The sequence below is a fragment of the Rana temporaria genome, chromosome 10, assembly GCF_905171775.1.
Source record: "Rana temporaria chromosome 10, aRanTem1.1, whole genome shotgun sequence".
NCBI lineage: Eukaryota > Metazoa > Chordata > Amphibia > Anura > Ranidae > Rana > Rana temporaria.
Genome location: NC_053498.1, coordinates 81,349,459 through 81,375,977, shown reverse-complemented (window position 1 = coordinate 81,375,977; position 26,519 = coordinate 81,349,459). Strand labels below are relative to the sequence as shown.

At 42.1% G+C, this 26,519-nt stretch overlaps 1 protein-coding gene across 1 annotated transcript; it reads left to right on the top strand.

The window, feature by feature from the left end:
• The first annotated feature begins 2,889 nt into the window (after positions 1-2,889).
• LOC120915242 (germ cell-specific gene 1-like protein) lies at positions 2,890-21,696 on the top strand. The gene is made up of 5 exons (XM_040325590.1): positions 2,890-3,301; positions 8,290-8,337; positions 8,821-8,973; positions 13,002-13,113; positions 21,311-21,696. Exons 1-5 carry the CDS (start codon positions 2,977-2,979, stop codon positions 21,639-21,641), a joined length of 969 nt encoding a protein of 322 aa, XP_040181524.1. The 5' UTR covers positions 2,890-2,976; the 3' UTR covers positions 21,642-21,696.
• Positions 21,697-26,519: the final 4,823 nt, after the last annotated feature.

Genomic DNA, 26,519 nt, shown 5'->3' with positions numbered 1-26,519 from the left:
GGGAAAACTTGGCTAGTTGACATCCCACTGAGCATTTGATGTAATTGCAAGAATTTGGATGATCGTAGGCAGACTCTAGATCAAAGAGAAACCGCTGGCTCTCTTTCCCTCTTGAAGCTGCTACTTCGTATCCACTTCTTTCTTATCACCATCTCTCTCTTCATGGGCCATAAAAAAAAATACTCTGAAAGGCTTCTTCCTGGAAGGAGGGAAGATCTATTGATCTTTAGGAGCTTTACATAAAATGTCATCAAGGTCAGCCACAGAGAGAAGGTGCCATGAAACAGTAAAGAGAATGTAGATCTTTAGAAATGATACTTGTGTGGATCATTCAGAGGAACTATGGCGGTACACTGTGTAGGAATTGATTCCAAAGTCTGTGTCCATTGGGGTGCCATCATAAAAGTGGTGGTCATTGTCTGCATAAGCCAGATATGGTTGACCCAGCCATATATGTAACACTATGATAAATGCGAATTATATTGTGTAGGCTTTTCAGGATCTTGAGGGAACTTCTAATCTTTTATACAATTGGGTTGATTTACTAATGGTGCATACATTGTTCACTTAGCAAAGTGAGTTTTCTCCTGGCAAGTGAATTTTTCCCTAGTTTAGTGAATGGGGTTGAGTTGTATTGGCATCAGTCATCTAATTGTGCAAGAAAAAATCCTGTTTCAATTGATGTTCCTTGTATTCTTTGCAAAGTGAATTTTTACCACATTTACTAAGCTAAGTGAAAATTACCTTTGCAAATCAAAACTCATGTTGCAAAATGAACATGCTCTACTCCTTTAGCAAATCAACACCACTGGATCTTTAGGCACTCTACTGATTTCAAATAGTAAATCTGAGTGCTTGGATCATTTGAGTACAGCCACATCTTATTTTGGAGATGTGGTTCATTTTTTTACTTTTAGATCATTAAAAGAGTATCTTCTTTTTGAAGATTTGGGAACTCTAAAATTCAAACTCGATAGGAGAATGCACGGGTTACAAATATGAAATACGATTTCCTTTCATATTTGAGCATAACTCTTAAGTAGCTTTTACAGGTTTTGCTACCTCTAAATTGAATGCTATTGTGGTAGTCCAAAGTAATATAGTCTCCTCTGGTGTCAGTATAATGTGCCTTTTCCAAAGTGCAAAGTGCCTGGAGCATTACCAATAATCTTTGCTTTCTCTTGTTCTTCCTTGAGAACTAAACTCTCACAAAATAATTCTTAGTTTTGTCTAGAACAGCAAGTGAAACAGAATTGCATTTCATTTTTTGGTTACAAAATTACATTTACTGTTTACAGTGTATAATTTATACCTCCATGCTGTGCACATCCTGTAGACCCCTTCCTAATGCAGAGGAACTCCTGAAGTAACTTTCAGTTATCTGGGGAACCTGGGATGTAAACATGTTTTGTGACATTAATAGGTGGCGATAGGTACTCTTTATGGAGAAATCTGGGGTCACAAAGACCCCAAATCCCTCCTTTGCACTTAATCTGCGATTGTGAATACTGTCTTTTTTTTAAACCGGCACTTCCGGGATTTTACATCGGAGACTTGTTCAGAGCCGAATCCGGCTTTTTTCGGGACTCAGCCTAGCCGGCCAATGCGCCGGCTGGTGGCTCGGGTCTCTCGGTGGGACAGGAGGCCCGAAAAGAGCGGCAGAAGGTGGTGGGTAGGTGGTATCGCTTTAGGATAACAGCGGAGCGGTTTTTAGCCACATCGGTTGTTATCACTAAAGATCCAACCAGCCATTCTAAAAAACAGTTCCGGCTTGATGCCTGCAGCTGCAGGCATCATCCCAGTATAACCCCTTTAAGTCATGAACACAAATTTGCATACAGTCGGCGTGAAGGCGTGAAGGGGATAATGTGATGCTTAGTGGATGTAACATGTAAGATGTAACACGTTCAAAAAGGTTAACATATTCTTTAAACTTAAACGTGAAGAGAAAAAAAACAATTACCGAGCTTTTGTTTACATCACGTGATCAGCTGTCATTGGCTGACTGCTGATCAAGTGGTAAGGGGCTGGGATCGGCCCCTTACTCGGATCTGTAATCCCCGGAGTCTCAGTGACTAGGGTGATCACGGCGCGCGGGGAGCGTGCAAAGGGGACGTCCTCCCGGCAATTGGGGTCCGCGCTGTGGCCGTCATTCAGCTATCACACAGACCCCTAGTAGTTAAAATATGATCTTAAAAAGCTAATAATAAAACCTAAAAAGACACGTTCCAAACCATTTTAAATAAAAATAACAAACTAGACAGGGTTTAACTATTCTCTGCTCTTTTCAAAACTAAACAACCTTTTGGCTTTATATACACATTAACATTCCTTCACTGATTTGGGGGAAATTTAATATGGGCCACCAGAACTTGGGTCTGTTTTGGCAAATCTAGGACTGCTTACTAAATTTACTTAATAAATCTGGCCTGTGCCTATTAATGGATATTTATGATTAAAATAAACTGTATTTATATAACATATTTTGTTTAAAACACAATTTTTTATATATGACTCTATTTCAGGAAGATAATATAGGAGCCAGGAGTTTCACCACCTATACCCACTGAATACCTGCACTTGTAAAGCACAGAATGATCGTGGCTTCAAGTCAAGCTGTTTAACATTGATGCGTGACGTGAAACATTTTTTTACATCAAGATAAAAATTGCCTTTTTTTATTCTCTATACTTTTTGTATTTTTAATACCTTACAGCAAATGAATATACAGCATAATTTTTCAATTATGATCAAAATATTATTGCAGAATATATATTAATCAAACTAACAGATTACTAATACAAGAAAAAGCAATTCTTAAAAGAAACATGACAATCATGGCGATCTTACAAAAAAAAAACAAGTAACTAACAAAGTAAAAACTGGTAACATATGATAAAGGAAGACAACCCATCTGCATACTTTTTAATGGTCAAAGTAACTTTGGACATAAAGTGAACCACTTTCAAAATCAATATGGAACTAAGCAGGAGAAACCGATCTTTACTTTCTGTGATCCTGAATCTGCTGGCTCTCAGCTTCTCAGTGACGGCCTTTTTTACCAGTTACTGGTGCGAAGGGACACACAAAGTGGTGAAGCCACCATGTCTATCAGCTATGAAGAAAAAGAACTGCCAAGTGCTGACAATAAACAGCACCACCACCAACAGCGATGTAACTGATGTCAATGGAACGATGGATCAGAATGTTGTTCACTATAACTGGGAAACAGGAGACGACAAGTTTGCCTTTAAGTACTTTCACACTGGTTTCTGGTTGTCTTGTGAAAAACACCAGGGGGGTAAGTAAAGAACCGTTTCACGTTATAATATTTAAAGCTAGACTCCAGGAAATGAACTAAACACGCAGTTGAAATATATGAATGAGAACTGTATACTGTAACCTATAAAAGGGTTGGAAGTTCTGTGCAGCTAGACAGCATAGCCACATACCAAACTCCACTGCAGTAGAAGCCCAACTAGGTCAAAATCATTGGGTCAAAACACACCCCAAACCTGTAGATTGGACAGTAAGTGAGAGTTTACACTGATGTCGCCCTCTGAAGAGAGTATTAACCACTTCCATACCGTGCCTATTCTGGCACTTCTCTCCTTCATGTAAGAATATTTTTTTTGCTAGAAAATTACTCAGAACCCCCAAACATTATATATATATATATATATATATATATATATATATATATATATATATATATATATATCTATTAGCAGACACCCTAGGGAATAAAGTGGCGGTCATTGCAACCTTTTATCTTGCACGGTATTTGCGCAATCATTTTTCAAACGCCTTTTTTTGGAAAAAAAAAAAACGGTTTCATGAATTAAAAAAATAACAAAACAGTAAAGTTTGCCCATTTTTTTTGTATAATGTAAAAGATGTTACGCCGAGTAAATAGATACCTAACTTGTCACGCTTTAAAATTGCGCACACTCATGGAATGGCGCCAAACTTCGGTACTTAAAAATCTTCATAGGCGATGCTTACATTTTTTTTTACAGGTTACCAGTTTAAAGTTACAGAGTAGATCTAGTGCAAGAATTATTGCTCTCACTCTAACGCATGCAGCGATACCTCACATGTGTGGTTTCAACGGCGTTTACATATGTGGGCGGGACTTTTACGTGCGTGTTGGCTTCTAAGCGCGAGCTACTGGGGACAGGGGCGTTTTTTTTTTTTCTACTTAATTTTTTTAATTTTTATACTTTTTTTTACTTAATTTTTTTGATCACTTTTATTCCTATTACAAGGAATGTGTGTGACAGGTCCTCTTTATGGAGAGATGCGGGGTCAATAAGACCCCACATCTCTCCTCCAGGCTGGAAAGCATGAGATCGGGAAAAAAATTCACCGATCTCATGCTTTCAGCTGCAATTGCGGCTTTGTTTACTTCCGGGTACTTGGGCATGACGTCATAACGTCGCACCCGAGCCTGCGACGTTCATAGAGATAACCGGTGACCATCTGGTCACTGGAAGTGACCCCTGTCAGAACACAATATCTCAGCAGGGGAGATTACTGTTCTAACATCGGATTGCTAGTACAGCGACTCTGACCTGAGCTGTCAGTTTTTTCTTGAACAAATAAGAACTAGTGGTATGTACTAGGCTTTACAGAGGAAGCACTTCCTCTGCAGACATTTACCTATAGGTAAGCTTATATTGAGGCTCACTTCTGCATAGAGACCAATACGTTTCTAACCCAAGCTTGTTCAATTAAGCCTGGTAATAAAACCTGGAAGCTCATTGGTTTCTGTGCACAAGTGAGCCTGATTTTGCACTCTCCAGTGATAGTAAATAGACCCCATTGTATACTTAAAAGTGGGGTATGCCTGTATTTATTACACTGTAAGGCTGGATTCACACTTATGTGAATTGGATGCAGTTTTCCCCGTATTCCAATTCGCATGACAGGAGAGTGTGACCGGCTCTCAATGGTACAACAATGTTGAGTTACATAGTTACATAGTTGGTCAGGTTAAAAAAAAAGTCCATCTCATTTGACCAATAAAAGAGAAAGGGCAAATGATTCATGTAGCATTTACTTCCTGGAATCCACCTGTCCTTAGCTCAGGCATGACGGCAGGAGGATGAGCTTAGCTGAAAATGCCCTTCTTCCCCTCCTGAAGTCTCCTGGGATGTATGACATAATTTGCCTGGGCATGGAAACCAGGAAGTAACTAAAGAAATGTTTAAAAAATGGTTAAAATATGATATTAAGGATGCAAGCATTGCTTCCTCTGTTCCTGGCTGAGATATCTGACTGAAAATAATAGACTCTGTAGTCTATAATGATAGGTAGGCAGATATAATGTGATCCAGGCTGCCCTTCCTATTAGATTGGTGGCAGTAGTTTGTGTTCATGGTAGGCAAAAATAATGTTATTTCTTAACGCTGACATGGTACCCTATGGATATAAAGTGTGGATTTTTATGATTCACCTAAATATTAAAGTCTGAAACAGACTACTTTGCATTGCTAATGTCACACATACCTCTTATGATATTTGCCAGCTGTGAGATTCTCTCCTTAACATGGTGTGAAGTATATCAATGAGCTATCCATAACCAGAGGCATTACTAAATACGGCTTTGGTGGAAATATGATCAGGGTTCCTGTGTATCTAATACAGAACTCTTTGATGGTCCCAGTGAAACCTTTAATCAAATGTGGATTAGTTTGTCAAATTTAATGTAAAACCCTAAAAAATAAAAAAAATACATATTATATCCACACAGTTCAAACTGTCTGAATACAGATATGTCCAAAATAAGGCTACTAGAGACTTGCAGAGCAGATGATATCATGGATTCAAATGAGACATTTTGATTAATTTTGCCCAGGATTCAGTATGATCACAAATTAAACCTGGAATGAGAATACAGAAAATTAGATCAGAGTTCCTGAGCTGCATATTTTTCCATCTCAGAGGCTCAGAAAGGATTGGAGTCGCCATCACAGCCATGCAAATAGCATTTGTAAAGATCGAAACAGGTTTATTTAAACAAACTCTTCCTGGCTCACCCCATGTCAGCGTAGGTCTGCTCAGGCCTTTTGACCCCTTAGGATAGCCCCACAGTAAAGTATAAATGTCCCCTCTTTGGAGGGACATCGCTTTGGACATCGCTCGCTTATAGATACCTTTTTCAAAAACTTCCAGAAATGACCCTACCTTTCCATCCAGGTTTACACTGTCCTGAAGGCTCCCTTGTTGGTGGTAAATGTACTTAATGAATACTATTGAGAAGAGAGCAGTGTAGTGCTTTCCCTAAATGTTTAGCTTGGTGGCTCTTGGTGTAGCGCAGCTTCCTTACCCATTTCTTTTGGCCTTGGAGTCAGTCCTTCCAGTATTCAACCTGCAAGAGTCTTCTTCAGTAGAACTGCCTTTGACAACAATGGATTTGGTCCAACTTATATCAATGTAATTGGCAAGGACAAGGAACTCTAGGAAGTTGGACAGACACGTCATCCAGCATAGGGGGCCAAAAAAAGAGAGGCAGCCTCACCCAGAACAAACTCATATTGGATTCAGCTGGCAAATGTACCCTCAGACTATCCACCATCTTAAGAAAATATGTCTATTACAAAGAGAGGTGAAGCAGCATTTTAGGCCTTCACTTTCAAGGTTTTGGCAAACGTGGCATGCAGAGCAGCTAGTTTAGGTGCACCCAACACCTTTATTTGCCATTTCAAGGTAGATGGGGAAGTAGACCTGTTTCAGTCCTTTGGTTCTTCTGTTCTCTTTGTGCCTTTGTCTCAGAACCAAACCTTTTGCATCATTGGCATGTTCCCCTTAAGTATGCTGACATGGGATAAGCCAGAAATGTGGAAAATTGTTGTCTAATACTTATTGTCATTTTCCTTTTCTGTCTGTCTCTCTCATGTTAGCATACATTTACCTCCATAAGCTGGCTATACACTGCATTGCTGATACACTTGATTACTTCAGTGGAGATGAGCCGAGCCAGCACCTGAGATGTGAATATGGAGTGTGGAGCCTGATCTTGCCTGGAGCAGCATGTGATGCCCCGTACACACGTGCAGGATTTCAGACGGGAAATGTTCCCGTCGGAAATCCCACGGGGAAAGCCGAGAACCTGCTCGATTCAGTCTTTCCCCTACACACAGCCGGTTTTCCCAACAGGAAAACTGTGATGGAGCTTTGGCCGGGAATCCCGGCCGTGTGTATGCTCCATCGCAGTTTTTCCCATAGGAAAACTGCCAAAAACCGCCGGGCAATATTCCGCTGCTTTTCCCGGCGGGAAAAAAGAGAACTGGTTCTCTTTTTTGTCCAGTGGTTTTTGGGCAGTTTTTACGTCGGAAAAACTGCGAGGAGCATGCGCACGGCCGGGATTCCCAGCCAAAAGCATTCCTCACAGTTTTCCCGTCGGGAAAATTGATCGTGTGTACGAGGCATGAAACATTTGACAAAAAGGAAAATGGTCAGCAAATCTATTGTTGGACATAAATTCTTAAATTACACAGAAAATTGGAGAAGGAATAGAACTTCTGTAGGGTTTTTTGTAAGTTTATTGCTTCCTGTTCCAATGACAGGAAGTGAGGTGAAATATCCCAACTGGGGTAACAGATAGCAAATAAACCTGATCTGGATTCAATGACGTGCATGAGAGCCAAGGCTCTCTTGGCCCTCTCGGCTCTCTCGGCTATCTCACTCCTCATTGGCTCAGATACAAGGCCAAGGGCTCCTACTGCTGTCAATCAGAGTCAGTGATGAGGGAGTCCTATGGACACCCAGAGCAGGACTCAGGAGCAAGCAGCTTGCTATGGGGGCTGTCAGTAGGGGGCATGAAGCCAGGAGCGCCGGCATGGGACCACAGAATAGGAGGATTTAGGCTGCTCTGTGCAAAACAATTGCACGGAGCAGGTACGTACAACATGTTTGTTATTTGTAAAACCTTGTTTGTTTTTTAATCAACCCATTTAAAGTATACTGTAAGGACCCAGCATTCTGTATACCAATTAATCTCCTGCATTGCCACCCTGTCACATGGGCATCTGATGGAGGATACGATTGGCCTTTTCAATACACATTACGCAGACATTGGGCACCATTGTCAACACCAGGAAACCCACCCTGAGACATGCAATGCAGCCAGTGATAGAGTGCATGTGGACAGAAAGTGAAAGGATAAAAAGGTGATAAGTATTTTGCTAGAAAAAAATTGCAATGTTTTTATTTTGACATTTTTTCTAAATGTATCATCACATGTTATATATTTTGTGTTCACTCTGTTTTGTATTTTACTTTTAGAGGAGTCATGCCGTAGCTTCATCGAATTATCACCAGAGTCGGAAAAAGGTACTCAATACTTCTGGAAGGATTCAATCATGCAATCAGTGCTTTGGGACTTACTGGAAATACATATGTATAATAAATTGGTAATAAATAAGTCATTTCGACATGACTCTACAATCTAGCTTATCGCCATGGCTAATTCGGGGGACACAAGGACCCTCAATAGACTAGACATTGTTCAGGCCGTTATACTGTCGATCCATGCAATCCATATACAAAACCCAGTTAGCGTCTGCTTGTTACAATTTCCACGCTCACTGGCAGTGGAGTGGAGGCAATGCTCAGTAACACATGAACGTAGCAGAGAGTCCCCCAGTGTGACAAAGCCCTTAGACTGAGCAGCTGCAAATGAAGAACAAAAAATCACTTCAAAACAGACTTGGATGTGTTGGGTCCCTTTCATGCATATTGATAGTGGCAGATGAGGTAAGACTGCAGGCTTCTCCAGAGTATTTAGAAATGATTCATCCTTTTCTTCTGATGCAGGTGTCCTGTGGTTGTCGGTGATCTCAGAGTTTCTCTACATTATCCTGTTAAGTCTTGGCTTTCTACTCATGTGCTTAGAACTTTTCACCTCCAGTAATTTCATAGATGGTCTCAAGATTAACGCATTTGCTGCCGTCATTACAGTGCTGTCAGGTAAGATGGCATTAGTAGCAGAAAAATACTTTGTTATTACATGTCATTTTTTACTTTATTATACATTTTTTATTTTAGTTTCTTTGTGATCCTCTTTCCCTAGGATCTCCTCCTGACTTCCAATGAAATATGAATGTATCATCTATTATTGTTAATGGCATATATTGTGAATGATACCCAACATACATACAGTATATAGTAATAGCAAAGACACTTTCTCTAAAGCACACCACAACATTTATATGTAGATACAGTGCGGGATATTTATCAAAACTGGAACAGACAGAATGTGGAGCCGCCATGCATGGCAACCAATCAGCTTCTAACTCTAGCTCTCACTGTGGCACATATCCTAGAAAGTAATGCAGGTACATTTTTTCCCAATGCTGTAGTTTGATAGGGGCCTATTCAAGATGAATTGGCTGCCTTAGCACAATGTGCGTCATTGTGCGTCAGATTTATAGCAAACAAAAATTGATTCAGCTCTACCTTGAATGTATTGTTCAGTTTTTGATGGGATCTGTCAGATTACATCACGTGGAGTTTCTTATACCCTGTCAATAAATCTGTTTGCCTCTACCCTCTCACAAGCCTGTATTGAAAGTGTTTTTCCATGTATCTTTTTAGTCTTTGTTCTGGACAATACACCTCTAGTGTGGAACTTAATTTTGGCTTTGTAATGACCACAATAGTTGCTGGGGGTCTCACTAAAAAGGAAACATGGTAAAACTCAAATATAGTGTGTGGGCCCCATCGGTTTGTTTTCCATCGGTGAAAAAAAATGGAACATGTTTTAAATTTTTCCTATGGATACAAAAACAATAGAAAAAACGATCGTCTGTGTGGAAGTTCATCGGTCAAAAATCCACGCATGCTCAGAATCAAGTCGACGCATGCTCGGCAGCATTGAACTTAATTTTTCTCAGCACGTCGTAGTGTTTTACGTCACCGCGTTTTGGCACGACTGATGGTGTGTAGGCAAGACTGATGAAAGTCAGCTTCATCGGATATCCGACGAAAAAATCCATCGGATTAGATTCCATCAGATATCCGATCGTGTGTACGAGGCTTAACCATCCAGCCTTTCTTGATGTGGTATCGCTGCCTCTTCTGCTGTGTATAAATCCATCAATCTCTGATTTTTACAAACAAAGCGGATGGTTCTGGATCACAGTGGCCAATCCCACAAAAATTGACTACTCTACAAACACACACCAGGGTATTTACCTGCAAAATACCTCAGTGAATTTGTAAGCCCCTACAGATACCGTTTCCAATATATTGAAGTAGGGTGATGGAGCAAAAAGCTCAGAAATAGGTCACAAATTTAATACTAACAATACCGTAGTTTGGCTGACCCATTTCATTTTTGCTGACATTAGATTTAGTGTATCACAGGTGTTGGGCAGTTTAATATTTGGGTTAGGTAAAAGAGTCAGTCTACCTCAAAACTGATATTTCAGTTTTTGATAAATGCTGATGAGGAAAACCACCTTGAAATTTCCTATAACTTTCCAATCTTGTTTAGATATCTCTGCTTGAGTTTATGGGTCAGCATGCCTGCTGCGGCCATTACATGAAGGGGTCCCTATTCCTGTAGATTTTTTTATTTGCTATTATAAAGAATGCAACATTCCTACTGCTTCCCCGGTGCCCTCTCATGAGTAGCGTGATGTCCCTTCTCCCTACTTTCCCCCCTTTTTTTTTTTTTCCTTCCTATTCTCCTCCTCCTCCTGTACCTTTTATCAGTCTGTAGTAATCTTACCAGTAGATTTACCGCATGTTCAGATCATATGTGTTGAGCCTTGTTTTTTGTTTTTTTTGGTCGTTTTCTACGCCATTGTTTACAGTGGTCTACTGGTTTGGTTTATTTCATCTATTTCTATGTTCATTATGGTTATCTACCTGACTATGCATATGTGATACATGTTCTTTTGGTGTCCTTCCGATCCTAATGTGGACTTGTACACTCAATAGGCAGATATTATTCCTGACCTTTGTTTAGTCTAAATGTTTTACAGTTGCCTGTAACTCAATAAAAAAGATTCAACATAAAGAATGCAACATGAGGCAGCTTAACATGCAAAGGTGTACAGAAATACCTAATGCCTCGTACACACCATCGGAATTTCCGATGAAAAACGTCAGACAGGCTTTTTCCATCAGAAATTCCGACCGTGTGTATGCCCATCTGAGTTTTTACATCAGGTATTCCAAGGAATTCAGTCGGAGTTTACATAGAGAACATGTTCTCTTTTACTCCGATGGAATTCCGTTGGAATTCTGATGTGAGTTTGGCAAAAGCCTGATCGTGTGTACGGGGGATAAAACTTCCAGGTAGACATATACTGAGTTGGGGGGTATGGTAGAAAAGCTTTGGAGTATCCAAAACAAAAAAAAACAGGTGCTCCAACTTTGACAATAGCCAGCCTGCCCTTTGCTTATAATCACTCTTTACCCCTACACTCTTTTACAGTAAAAAATGTCTGTATGCAATAATGAGTGCAGTTTGATGCCCCTTAGCATGTATTGTCTTATGAAACTCAGATTTCTACTTATATACCCCTTTTTGGACTGATGTTGGTCCCCTTGATCGACAACTATCTGCATAGCAGGGCCCCCTTTCCTAATCTGTTTTTCTAAGTTTTGCCTAAAGTTATGTATATGTATATGTGTTCCTAAATACCTGGCCAGATCAAGTTGGCATAGACCAATATGGTGCCACTAGTCATAATATTAAAGGAAAGAGAGGCATAAACGGGTTGAATCTACGCTGTATGCTATATAGGAATGATGTGTGGCATTGGTCTTGTAATTGTTATGCAGACGGTCCTGTAAATATAATACAAAAAAACGCGCTAACCTTAACAAATAAACACAGGCAATGATAAACCAGAAGGCTGCAATTAGGTGGTATAAACACAAATAATATAGATAAAGAAAAAACTGCGCCAGAAAAAATATATTAGCAACCAAAGGCTATATATAAATAAAAAAATGAATGTGGGTATCAAACACATAAATAAATAAATAGTGTCCAAAATTGTGCTGAAAAAATTGCGTTGGTGTCCGCAATCGAGACAAACAACACCACCACAGTGAGCTTCAAAACATCTGTGAGGGACCGCCACCACATGGAAAGTCCCTTACCGAAATGGCAGGTTTAAACAGCAATGAAAAGTGCAGTCTCCGTCCACAAGTAGAACCGCTGGATGACAGGAGCCCCAACAGTGTAACCTCAGATCGTATAGTTGCTATAATCTCTCCAAGCATGTGGTCCATAGCTCATAAATAACAAGAAAATGGACCATAGCGTGATACCGTTTAGGCCAATTTATAAAAAAAAAATAATATTGTACTTACAAACAGAGATTTGAAAAAAGCATAAAAACAAATGCCGGCCGGCACTATAGGAGCCCTTCCTCCTTCACATCGAGCGCGGTGACGTCACTGTCCTGTATATGGCTCACTTGTTATATATCTGTGTTTTCTCAGTACATACTCTTCTCAGTATATTAACAAAGAACCCAAGATAGAGCAGGTGACCACACTGCTTGCTTTTTATGTTAGGGATGTTTGGTGTAAGGAGGGGAGACAAGACTACTGTCTCTGGAATACTATATTCCTCAGTGTTTGCTTTGTTTTATAGTTGCCCACACATTGAACACGTGCTGAAATTACTCAACCCCATGCTTCCATTTTTCTGATTTAACCATACTGAAGGTCTTAACTTGCAGCTCCTTGTGTTCTGCATCCTCATCTACATTCAGCATTTAGAAAGAGTTATTTTGTCCAAAATGTATTGCAGACAGAGCTACCTGAAGCAGGGCTGGCTCCTGGAGCAGATGCCACAAGGACTTTACACAGGCAGGACATCGAAAGGCTTTATTTTACTATTTCACATCCTACTTAACAGCTCAAAGCCATTAGGGATTTTCTGTAAAATTGTCTTACATTTACTATGCTGATTATTATGTTTCATGATTTATACCTGCAAAAAATAATGGTAAATTACCTCTGTTTATTAGGTCTCCTTGGCATGGTCGCCCATATGATGTACATGACTGTGTTCCAGGTGACTGTAAATCTTGGTCCCAAGGACTGGAGACCCCAGACATGGTATTATGGCTGGTCATTTGGGTAAGTAAAATTAATGTTGCCGTTTAAGTTTCTAGTTATGAGAATCTATGTGGGTCATTTATATGTGGATTGAATATAAAATTGCAAATAAAGAATATCTCGTCAAAGCGAATCTAATTTTCAGTATCTTAGAAAAAAGGTTTTTCTCTTAAGATCCTGCTATTTCTTTTTAGTGAGGTCTCATACAGCCTTGTGTACTTGAAAAACATGATAATTTTGCTTGTCCAGCCCCATGTGCATATTATTGGGTATTATTGGGTATATAAAGCAGGACCCTCTCTCCTTGGATTTCCAGAGTGTCATGGATAGCTTCAAGAAAGTCAATAACATTTTCTAAGGCTAACTTGTATTTGGAGGCTTTCTTTGTTTCTTATTCCTCAGTGGAGCCTGACTGTGAGGAACCAGAACCACTGTCATCTTCATCCTCAACCTTCTCACCTGCCTAACACCTGCCTAACACCAGGCATTTTAAACTGGGAGGTAAAGGCTAATGTACAGATGTACGTAAAGTATTCAGACTCCCTTAAATTTTTCACTTTTTGTTATATTGCAGCCATTTGATAAAATCATTTAAGTTCATTTTTTCCCTCATTGATGTACACACAGCACCCCATATTGACAAAAAAACACAGAACTGTTGACATTTTTGCAGATTTATTAAAAAAGAAAAACTGAAATATCACATGGTCCTAAGTATTCAGACCCTTTGCTCAGTATTTAATAGAAGCCCCCTTTTGATCTAATACAGCCATGAGTCTTTTTGGGAAAGATGAAACAAGTTTTTCACACCTGGATTTGGGGATCCTCTACCATTCCTAATTGCAGATCCTCTCCCGTTCTGTCAGGATGGATGGTAAACGTTGTTGGACAGCCATTTTTAGGTTTCTCCAGAGATGCTCAATTGGGTTTAAGTCAGGGCTCTGGCTGGGCCATTCAAGAACAGTCACGGAGTTGTTGTGAAGCCACTCCTTCATTATTTTAGCTGTGTGCTTAGGGTCATTGTCTTGTTGGAAGGTAAACCTTCGGCCCAGTCTGAGGTCCTGAGCACTCTGCAGAAGGTTTTTGTCCAGGATATCCCTGTACTTGGCCGCATTCATCTTTGCCTCGATTGCAACCAGTCATCCTGTCCCTCCAGCTGAAAAACACCCCCACAGCATGATGCTGCCACCACCATGCTTCACTGTTGGGACTGTATTGGACAGGTGATGAGCAGTGCCTGGCTTTCTCCACAAATACCGCTTAGAATTAAGGCCAAAAAGTTCTATCCTAGTCTCATCAGACCAGAGAATCTTATTTCTCACCATTTAGGAGTCCTTCAGTTTTTTTTTAGCAGACTCCATGCAGGCTTTCATGTGTCTTGCACTGAGGAGAGGCTTCCGTTGGGCCACTCAGCCGTAAAAAAGCCCCGACTGGTGGAGGGCTGCAGTGATGGTTGACTTTCTACAACTTTCTCCCATCTCCCGACTGCATCTCTGGAGCTCAGCCACAGTGATCTTTGGGTTCTTCTTTACCTCTCTCACCAAGGCTCTTCTCCCCCGATAGCTCAGTTTGACCGGACGACCAGCTCTAGGAAGGGTTCTGGTTGTCCCAAACGTCTTCCATTTAAGGATTATGGGGGCCATTGTGCTCTTAAGAACCTTAAGTGCAGCAGAATTTTTTTGTAACCTTGGTCAGATCTATGCCTTGCCACAATTCTGTCTCTGAGCTCTTCAGGCAGTTCCTTTGACCCCATGATTCTCATTTGCTCTGACATACACTGTTAGCTATAAGGTCTTATATAGACAGGTGTGTGGCTTTCCTAAACCTGCTGAAGAAGAGGAAACCGGGGTTATGGCAGCTAGCTGCTGCCATAACAACAATATCCCTCTTCAAAGTGCTGATGTATAACGACAGCGGGGGGGGGGGGGGGTTGCTTTGACTGGGGGAAGACAGAGACCCTTGTCCTTGTTCCTGATTAGCAGAAACACAAGATCTCCATCTTCCCCCTGACAGAATGCTGATCAGCCTTGTTTACTTAGGCAGACTGCCGTTCTGCCTGCCTCAGGAACGATCGATAAGTTCCGGCGGACATCGAGACATTGGCGCGTGCCCCACACCTGGTAATCGAAATCACAAGTACATGAGTGTTGGGCTGATGATGTCACGCTCTCCAACTCAGCCATTCAGAGGAAGCTTTGTATTTATTCATTAATTTGTTTAAATAACAAACAGGTTTTAAAATTACCTCCTCTCCTAGGGTCCTCCGCTGGTGCTTCTGGCTCCTCCCCTTTGCTGAGTGCCCCCATAGAAAGACACTTTCTATGGGGGCACTCATGCGGGCTCGCTCCCAAGTCTTGCGGTCTACATCTTTTGGCACAGACAGCAGGACTCTGCCCCACCCCCTGCTTCCTCGTCACTTTGATAGGCAGTAGTGGGAGTTATTGACTCTCAGTGCCTCAGCAAAGCCAGCAAGACCACGAAGTGAGAGGAGAGAAGAGCTGCAGACGTGCACAATGCTGGATCAAATAAGCGCTCAGGTAAGTAAAAGGACATGTAAGGGGAATACTAATGCCTAAACATTTTTTTACCTTAAAGTGGATGTAAACCCACTCTCATACTTTCTAAACTACTGCCATAGTGGCGATCTATAAGGATATACATGCCTCCTGCATGTATCCTTACCTGTCAAATGTTTCCCCTCTCTCTGTTATGAGACCCGAAAAATTGCAGATTCTGTGGGTGGATCTGTTGTCCGGAGCTCGGTGGGTGGAGTCGTGATGTCAGTAGACTCCTCGCCCACCTCCCCTTGTCAATATGCATTTTTTCCTGTGTATTTCTTACACCACTAAATTCTGCTGTGATCACTGACATCCAGTCAAAATCCAGAAAAGTAACCACATAAGATATGTAAATAACCTGTCATTCACAGCAAGGGGAAAGAACGGACACAAGTTTTCTCCTGTTTGTCCGTTTATCTCACTGAAAAAAGAAAAGAGGATTGCTCAGAGCTGGATTAACTCTGTGTGGCAAGGCTGGGCACAGATGATAGGAAATCTTATACTCTACATCGTGACAGCAAAAAAAATAAAATTGGGGTTTAAATCTACTTTAATGCAAGGAGTGCATTAAGGTAAAAAATGTTTAGGCATTATAACCACTGACTTGTATCACTCTGGTTAAACCTACAGCAAATGTTGGACTGACAAAGCCTGTGTAATCAGCAGTATTCCTCACCATAAACATAATTGCAGAGCCAGGGCTTGCCACATTGACATCAAAGGCTGCTGTCTCTGCATAGAGCAGCAGTTCTCCTATGCCGGCTTTTATTGTTTTTTCTATTTTTAAGCTTTGATTTTAATAAAAGATGCTGCATTATGAGATTGCTCCTTTTGTTTTCATATTCATTTAATGGAGAGCGCGTTTCCAACTTCTGACTGAGCCAGACAGATTGGAAATGGATGATCTCATCCCTATATCAGGGCATTTGGCTCGGAGTGGAGAGGAGATAGTGGCTGCAGCTGCTTGTATTGGAGTTCATAAAACACATATACCTCATTGTTTTGAGGTTCTTCTTGTGGTGGGTGCGTATTTCACTGGTGATGGGATCAGCAACAGAAGGACTTTTCACTTGATGGATTGTTTTCCTGCTTTATGAAGATTTCTTGGTTACAATTTTACGAATTAAAGTGAAAGCTCAGCTAAAACCTATCTAACGATAAATCTACTTTCTGCCACATTCTAAACTAATATATCTAATCCTGTAAAGAAAAAAAAAACGCTTTTCTGAAGCCGATCTGGTTTCGGTCTGCTGTGTACAGGAGAGAACCCACAATGGCTGGGAAATGCCTGGGAAGTGACGTCACCCATAGAGTTACTATGGGGCTTCTGTTGTCGGCTGCCTGTTGTCGGCTTCTGTTGTCGGCTGCACGCTTTCACACACAGAAGCCACCGTTGACAGTTTAGCGTGGAACTGGACCAGAGTGGCTGCAGAATAGGTAAGTATAGAGATTCAGGGGCAGATCCACAGAGCAAGTACGCCGGCGTATCTACTGATACGCCGGCGTACTTTCAAATTTCCTGCGTCGTATCTTTAGTTTGAATCCTCAAACCAAGATACGACGGCATCTGGGTAAGATCCGACAGGCCTACGGCTTTGTACGCCTTCGGATCGCAGATGCAATACTTCGGCGTCCGCTGAGTGGAGTTCGCGTAGTTTTCCGCGTCGGGTATGCAAATGAGCTTTTTCCGACGATCCACGAACGTACGCGCGGTCGTTGCATTCTCTTACGTCGTCTGTAGTCGGCTTTTTCCGGCGTATAGTTAAAGCTGCTATTTTGTGGCGTATAGATAGACTTGCCATGTTAAAGTATGGCCGTCGTTCCCGCGTCGAAATTTGAATTTTTTTTTTTTTTTTGCGTAAGTCGTCCGTGAATAGGTCACGTCTAAGTTAAAAAAATGACGCGCTTCAGGGACGCGCTTCATTTAAATGAAACCCGCCCCCAACCTGCCCAATTTCAAATACGCCGTCAGGAAAACACTACGCCGCCGTAACTTACGGCGCGAATTCTTCCTGGATTCGAATTTACGCCAGGTAAGATACGGCGGCGTAGCGTATCTCCGATACGCTGCGCCTGTCCAATTGTATGTGAATCTGCCCCTCATTCTTTACAGGGCTAGATAGGCTTAGAATGTAGCTGAGAGTAGGTTTATCTTTAGATAAACTTCCCCTTTAAAGACATTTATTTCACTAATGCCGCATACACATGATCGGAATTTCCGACAACAAATGTTCGATGTGAGCTTTTGGTCGGATATTCCGACCGTGTGTATGCTCCATCGGACATTTGCTGTTGGAATTTCCCACAACAAATGTTTGAGAGCTGGTTCTCAATTTTTCCGACGTCAAAAACCCTACGCATGCTCAGAATTATTGAACTTAATTTTTCTTGGCTCTTCGTAGTATTGTACGTCACCGCGTTCTTGACGTTCGGAATTTCAGACAACATTTGTGTAACCGTGTGTATGCAACACAAGCTTGAGCCAAAATTCAGTCGGAAAAAAATCCATGGTTTTGTTGTCGGGAAATCTGATCGTGTGTACGTGGCGGTACAGGTCTATTTTTCTCAATTGCACTGTTTAACAGTTTTTTATTTATATACACCAAACAGCCATAACTTTATGTCCACTCAGAGTTTAAGTCAGAGGTCTCCAAACTGCGGCCCAGGGGCCACATGTAGCCCTTTGCGTGCTTTTATCAGGCCCTTGGTGCACTATTTCATCCAATGATACCAACAATGGGGCATAATTTCCCCCACACACACACACACTGACCAGTGAAGGGACACCATTCCTCCCAATTACATCAACAACTGGGCAAAATGACACCAATGATGGAGCACAATTTCTCCCACTGACACTAACGATGGGCAACAATTCCTCCCACTGCCACCAAAGATGGGGAATTGTTTATTCCCACTGACGTTAGGACCTTTTCTGCTCCTAATGGCCACAGCCCAGCCCCCCTAAAGTCTGAGGGACAGTAAACTGACCCCCTGTTTGGAAACCCCTGGTTTAAGTGAATAACATTATTTATTACAATGGCATCTGAAAATTGGTGGGATATATTAGGCAGGATGTTGTCCCTGAAGCTGAATGTGTTAAAAGCAGAAAAATGGGCATCATAGATTGTTATTCATGGGGCTGCGTAGATGTAGATTGGGCAGGGTGCCCATGCTAACCCATGTCCACAGACAAAAGTGTCTACAATGGGCACGTGAGCATCAAAACTGGACCTCAGAGCAATGGAAGAAGGTGGCCTGGTTTGATGAATCATGTTTTCTTTCACATCGTGGCTGCATGATTGATGATGGTGCCTGAGCCACCTGATATCAGCCTGGGGTGAGTGAGCACTGCTCTATGACTCATGACTTTATGCACACCGCAACTGCATGAATTACACAGAGCTATGATGTGCTTGCTGAGCAGCCCCATTCTCTTGAATTGGATGCATTCAGCAAGCACTGTGCCCTCAGAAAGCAGCAGAGGGTATAATTACTGCCATGAAACAAAACATAGTGGCAGCATGTGTAAGGGGTGGTTCTGTTGTAAAGGGGGGATTCTGTGGACTCTGATGTAAGGTGGTAGCCCTCTGGGGACACTGATGTGAGAGGCTGGACTTTGGAGACACGGATGTAAGGGGGGGATTTTGTGGACTCTGGTTTAAGGTGGTATCCCTCCGGGGACACTGATGTGAGAGGATGGACTTTGAAGACACGGATGTAAGGGGGACTCTGATGAAGGGGGGATTCTGTGGACTCTGATTTAAGGTGGTATTCCTCCGGGGACACTGATGTGAGAGGCTGGACTTTGAAGACACGGATGTAAGGGGGACTCTGATGAAGGGGGGATTCTGTGGACTCTGATTTAAGGTGGTATCCCTCCGGGGACACTGATGTGAGAGGATGGACTTTGGAGACACGGATGTAAGGGGGGACTCTGATGTTTAGGGGGAATGCCAGAGACTTTGAGGTAAGGGAAGACTCTGATGTGGACATGGCGCTCATCATAACTGCTGCACTCTATATGTGGTCTTTTTTTTTTTACTTACTCCTGACCCCTGTACATAGACCTGATCAAGATGTTCATTGTCTCAACTGTTGATGGTTTTAATAAAGCAGCCCATTCATCAATTTTTAGTTTTTTTGTTCAACCAGCGTGTTGAACAAAAAAAAAAAAAAATCTCCTTTCCCTAGCCACAGATGTGACAGTGCCCTGCTAACCAATTGTACTCTGCCCTACTGATTCCTTTTTCTGTATACCGTCCTGCTGGCCTCCCATCCTCTGCCCCCCTGATATTTTCTACTGCACCCCCACATCAGACCAGCTAGATTCAGCCTTGACCAGGGTGAATAGTTTGGTATGAAGATGAGGACTTAAAAACAACATTTTGACCCAAAAAATATGAAATTTGCCAAAAACTACAGGGTGGGAGGAGAGCTTCAGATACAAGAGCAATCAACCTGCACAAGAAGAGAGCAGCACTGGCGGGTTTTGTTACAGGAAACTCCCTTAGAGAGTATATGATGAATTACCGTATAGATCGAAAAGAAATACACTGCATCACTAAGATTTAACGAAGAATACCATGGCTCATGTCTTTATGCCTCTAGCAACCAGGTACATGAATAGAAAATAGAGGGTTTTTTTCCCCATTTGCAACCATTCTCCTTTCTCATGTCATACATTGAGAGGTCTTAACCAAAATAAAAAATCTAACCTTAACCACTTGAGACCCGCGCTGTAGACAAAAGGCGTCCACAGCGCGGCTCTCAAGTGCCGGTTGGACGTCCCTGGACGTCCTGCTATTAACATTCCCCGCGCGCGCAGCCGAGGGCACGCAGCGGGGAAAAACTGTGCCCGGCGTGTCACGTGATGCCGATGCGCGTGCCTGGTGGCCGCGATGTCCGCCAGGTACCCGCGATCGGCAGTAACAGAGCAAGGATGTGGAGCTCTGTGTGTAAATACAGAGCTCCACGTTCTGTCAGGGAGAGAGGAGACCGATGCTGTGTCCCTTGTACATAGGGACACAGATCGGTCACCTCCCCCAGTCAGTCCCCTCCCCCCACAGTAAGAATCACTCACAGGGAATACATTCAACCACTTCCTCGCCCCCTAGTATTAACCTCTTCCCTGCCAGTCACATTTATACAGTATCAGTGCATATTTATAGCACTGTTCGCTGTATGTGAATGGTCCCATAGTGTCAAAAATGTCCGATATTTTCGCCGCAATATCGCAGGCCTGACAAAAATCGCAAATCGCCGCCATTACTAGTAAAAAAAAAAAAAAAAATCAATATACGCTTATTGCGATTATTTTTTTTTACCAAAAATATGTCGAAGAATATGTATCGGCCTAAACTGAGAGAAAAAAAACATGTTTTTTTTTTTTAAATCAAATACCACCAAAAGAAAGCTCTATTTGTGGGAAAAAAATTATAAAAATATAATTTGGGGACAGTGTTGTATGACCGCGCAATTATCATTCAAAATGCATCAGCGCTGAAAGCTGAAAATTGGTCTGGGCAGGAAGGGGGTTTAAGTGCCCAGTAAGGAAGTGGTTAAGTTATTAATTTCAGCATAATGTTTTGTTTTTAAAAATTGTATTTCTGCTAATTAGAATGGAGCTAATTTTTTAATTGTTTTCTTCTTTTTAACAGTCTGGCTTGGCTGTCCTTCACTCTGTGCATGTCAGCTTCTGTCCTTACACTTAACACTTATACAAAAACAATCCTGGAGTTCAAGTATCGAAGGAGAATCTTTGAGAAAAATGTGCGAGAATGCAACCCATTCCTGGACTCTGAGATGGTGCGGTTCCTCTGGGAGAAGTACATCTTCTCTGTTAGCGGCACCCTCGAAGATCCACTGAACTGGCACAAGGGATTTGGAAGTCCTTTCCTTGTGGATATTGGCAGCATCACTGATTTGCCTGGTGCAACGAAGGGCGAGGAAAGAAACATTGAAGTAGAAGATGATGGTGAACAGTGTTAACAGAGTATATATGTTTATAAATCACAATAAAATAAAAGCATAATCATATCTTAAATGGTGTGTTTCCACACAACACGCAAGTAAATATGTGTGTGTGTATGTATATATATATATATATATATATATATAATATATATATATATGTGTGTATGTATATATATATATATATATATATATATATATACACATTTACACACACACATATACACTGTATACACGCACATGTGCAGGAACTCACCCCCCTTTCCCTAGGCCACCCCTGTCTCCGCCGCTACCCACCCCTAGGACCGACCCTTGTCTCCACCCCTACACATCAACTAGCACCGCCCCATTTAGAGCAGTGTTTCTCAACCTTTTATGGTGAAGTACCCCTGCAGGTCTAAAAACCTGTCTCGAGAAAGGCACTGATAGGCGGCACTGATGAGGCTGCACTGATAGGCGGCACTGATAGGTGGGCATGCTGGGATTTGTAGTTCCTGAGCAGACACAGGGAGAGGGGAAAGAAACGGGTAGGACTCATCTTTTTTTCCTGTCTGTAGTGTGCTGGCTATGTGTAGAATTGCAGAGTGTAGAGGAGATCAGGGAGCCACAGCAGGCATCATCTGCATGGGTTCTTTACACATGGCAGGAGACAGGGGCATATCATGAAATAAGTAAGCAAGATAAAACAAAGGCCCTAGGGACTGACATAAATAAAATTGGCGTCCATAGCGCTCTGCGTCAAAATGTGCGCTTGACCTTAATTGTGCTCAATATTGGGCATGGTTTAAAGGGGTGTGGTTTAATAGAGTCTGAGATGACTTACAGAATACAGTGCAGAATACAGTAATGTTAAATAGGGAATGTACAAATGAATTCTTAAAGCGGAGTTCCGGCTACAATTTCACTTTTTAAATATAAATACCCCTGTAATACACAAGCTTAATGTATTCTAGTAAAGTTAGTCTGTAAACTAAGGTCCGTTTTGTTAGGTTGTTACAGCATTTAGACACTTTATAAAATAGAAATTGACTGGGGCCATCTTATGTGTGGGCATCATGAAGCCAGACTGTATGACTTCCTGGATTTCAGCCATTACAAGCAGTGTAATAGGTTTCAGATCAGGTTTCAGCACCTGTACTGTCCAAGTCACATGATTCTTCGAGACTGGGGAGTGCACAGACTCCTGGAAAGTTACACCCACTACATTCCCAGGAGTCTGTGCGGTGTAGGTTAGGAAGCTTAAGCACCTAGGTGCAGGAAGTGGGAAGATTAACTATTCTGCCTAGCAACAACACTTTGAAGGCATCTAAAAAAAAAAAAGTTTTTCTTAAAGGACTAATGACATTTTTTTAAAACTACTGATGTAATGTTATATTTATGGGTGGAACTCCACTTTAAGGAGTAGAGGGCTGCTGTGTTCCAGATTCAATCTAGCCTAGAGATATTTACAGAGCTGTGCCATATACCACACAGGTACAAATTTGTAAGGGAGTGCATTGCACCACTTATGTGCAGTTATCATAAGGTGGATCTCCCCTCCAAGGGCACCAACATTACTCAGCAGAACCAATAGCACTGGCACTATTATATAGGGGCTCTGCACTCCCTTAGAGCTATGTAATCATTGACATAAATTGTATTCATACTGCCTGCATTCTTCTCGCACATCATCAATGTAGGAGAGGATTTCTCCACTGACCACCAAAGTAAGGGGCATTTCTCTCCACTGGATACCAGAGCAAGGGCCGGTTCACACCTGTGGTCCGCATTCCTGTGTGGTTCCTGCATGTCTCCATGGGGTGCAGTTTTGCAGCCCATTCATTTGACTGGCCTGCAAATCGCACCAGAGAGCACCAAAGGTAGCGCAGGCACTACTTTAAAAAACACGCCACACCAAATCGCATGTTACTACAGAACCATGCAATTTGGTAGTCGCAAATGCATTGTGTTTGGGGAGTTGTTAAGAATATACTGGCACCCGCAGCAGATCACAAAGGCATTGTGTTTTGAGCTCAGTGTGGTACGTCTTTGCCACACCGTGCTCTGCTGTGAACCAGCCTTAACAAAACTTTACACTGATCATCACCAAAGTAAAGGGGCACTTAAGTAAAGGAGCATTTCTATATCAGCAAACTACGTACTTCCCATAAGTATTGGGAGACCCTTCTCCACTGGCACCAAAGTAGAAGGACCTTTATCTATTGACCACCAATTAAGGGGTTACTTTTTCACTCACCAGCAACTGTATGGGCACCTCTCTATTGACAACCAATATAAGGGGAACTATACTGACAACTATATGCTAGTTGTGTATCCACAGGTAGACATCGGTTTCATGAATTACCCTTAAGGATGAGCCGAACAACCCCCCTGTTCAATTCACACCAGAACATGTGAACAGGCAAAACATTTGTGCGAACACCATTAAAGTCTATGGGACATGAACATGAATAATCAAAAGTGCTAATTTTAAGGCTTATATGGAAGTTATTGCCATAAAAAGTGTATGGAGACCCTGCTGAATGTTAAAAAATGCGGACCCAGGTACTGCTCCAGGGGACATGTATCAATGAACTTTTTAAAACTACAGTTTTTTCAGGAGCAGTGATTTTTATAATGCTTTAAGTGAAACAATAAAACAATAAAAATTAAATATTCCTTTAAAAAAAATTGTGCATGGGAAGTCCCCTTAGTCTGCCTGTAAAGTAGCGCATCTTTCCCATGTTTATAACAGTACTGCAGCAAAATGACATTTCTAAAGAGAAAACAAAAAGAAAATTGCCTGTAATGTATTGCCTGCTCCCGGCAATATACATAAAAAAACATTGAAAAAAAATGTCCATACCAGGCCTTTGAATCTGGTATGGATATTAAGGGAAACTCCATGCCAAAATAAAACAAATTGCATGGGGGTCCCCCCAAATTCCATACCAGGCCCTTTAGGTCTGGTATGGATTTTAGGAGAACCCCACGCCAAAATAAAAAAATGGTGTGGGGGTCCCCCCCAAAATCCATACCAGGCCCTTATCCGAGCATGCAACCTGGCAGGCCGCAGAAAAAGGGGGGATGATAGAGCGCCCCCCTCCTAAACGGTGTTGATGGGGACAAGAGCCTCATCCCCACAAACCTTGCCCAGTGGCTGTGGGGGTCTTTGGGTGGGGGGCTTATCAAAATCTGGAAACCCCCAGATCTCAGACCCCCTCCCTAAGTGAATGGGTATAGGGTACATTGTCGGACGCCGTGATTGACGATGGATTTACACTGCACTTTTTTTTTCTTAATAAAAGAATTGTCAGAAACTGACATTTTTTCTACACTTTTTTGGGTGAATGGATAGGGGTACAATGTACCAGATACCCATTCACATGGGGGGGATCTGGGGGCAAGGGCTGTGGGGATGAGGCCATTGTCCATATCAACATGGGGACAAGGTGCTTTGAAGGGGACCCCAAAGAACCCTCTCCATGTTGAGTGAATATGGCCTGTTATGGTTAAGGAGGGGGGTGCTCTCTTGTCCCCCTTTTCTTGAGGCCTTCCAGGATGCATGCTCAGATAAGGGTCTGGTATAGATTTTGGGGGGCCCCCACACCATTGTTTTTTTTTTAATTGGTGCAGGGTTCTCCTTAAAATCCATACCAGACCTGAAGGGCCTGGTATGGATTTTGGGAGGGGGGTCCCCACGCCATTTTTCTTTTTATTTTGGAGCAGGGTTCCCCTTAACCACTTCAATACACTGTTATATATACTACACTGCCTGCACTGACTGAATATAGAGTCTACACTAAATATTGAGTCTACACTAAATGCAGAGGTGTTTGAGGCAATGTGGGACATCCTACAGTGTACCCTAGAGAGGGCATCCGCGTTCTGGTGTTGCTTCCCTGGTCTGTGTTCAACTACAAATTTGAACTCTCTCAATGCCAAAAACCACATGGTAACTCTGGCATTTGTGTGTCTATTCTGTCTCATCCAGGTCAATGGGGTATGATCTGACACCAGGCGAAACTTCCTACCGAGGATAAAATCGCGTAGTGAGTTCAGAACCCACTTAATGGCCAGGCACTCCCGCTCCACCACAGCATAATTTCTCTCAGCGGCTGTCAATTTTCTACTCAGGAAAACTATGGGGTGTTCTTCCCCATTGACCTCTTGGGACAGAACAGCTCCCAATCCGTCACTGGAAGCATCTGTTTGAACAACAAATTATTTTGTGAAGTCAGGAGCAACCAGCACTGGGTACTGACACAAAGCTGTTTTAAGCTCCTGGAAGGCCTTTTTCAGCCTTGTCATTCTATTTCACCATAACTGACTTTTTACCCTTTGTCAGGTCTGTGAGAGGTGCAAAATTGGGTACAAATCTTCGGGAGTACCCCACGATGCCCAAAAAGGCTCGCACCTGTTTCTTCGTGACTGGACGGGGCCAGGCTTGGATAGCCTCGACTACTTTGTTCATCTGTGGCTTCACCAACCCTCTACCTACAATGTGCCCCAAGTACTTGGTCTCTTCCATAGCAATGGCACACTTCACAGTAAACCCTTCTTTCTTCAGAAAGTCTAATGCCGCGTCCACACGATCATTTTTCAGCATGAAAAAAAACAAAGTTTTTAAAAACGTCATTTAAAATGATCGTGTGTGGGCTTCACATTGTTTTTCGGCTTCTGAAAAACGACAAAAAAAAAAAAACGAACATGCTGCATTTTTTTTACGTCGTTTTAAAAAAAATCGTTTTTCGGGTACTAAAAAATGATCGTGTGTGGGCTAAAACGACGTTTTAAACCCGCGCATGCTCATAAGCAAGTTATGAGACGGGAGCGCTCATTCAGGTAAAACTACCATTCATAATGGAGTAAGCACATTCATCGCGCTGTAACAGACAGAAAAGCGCAAATCGTCTT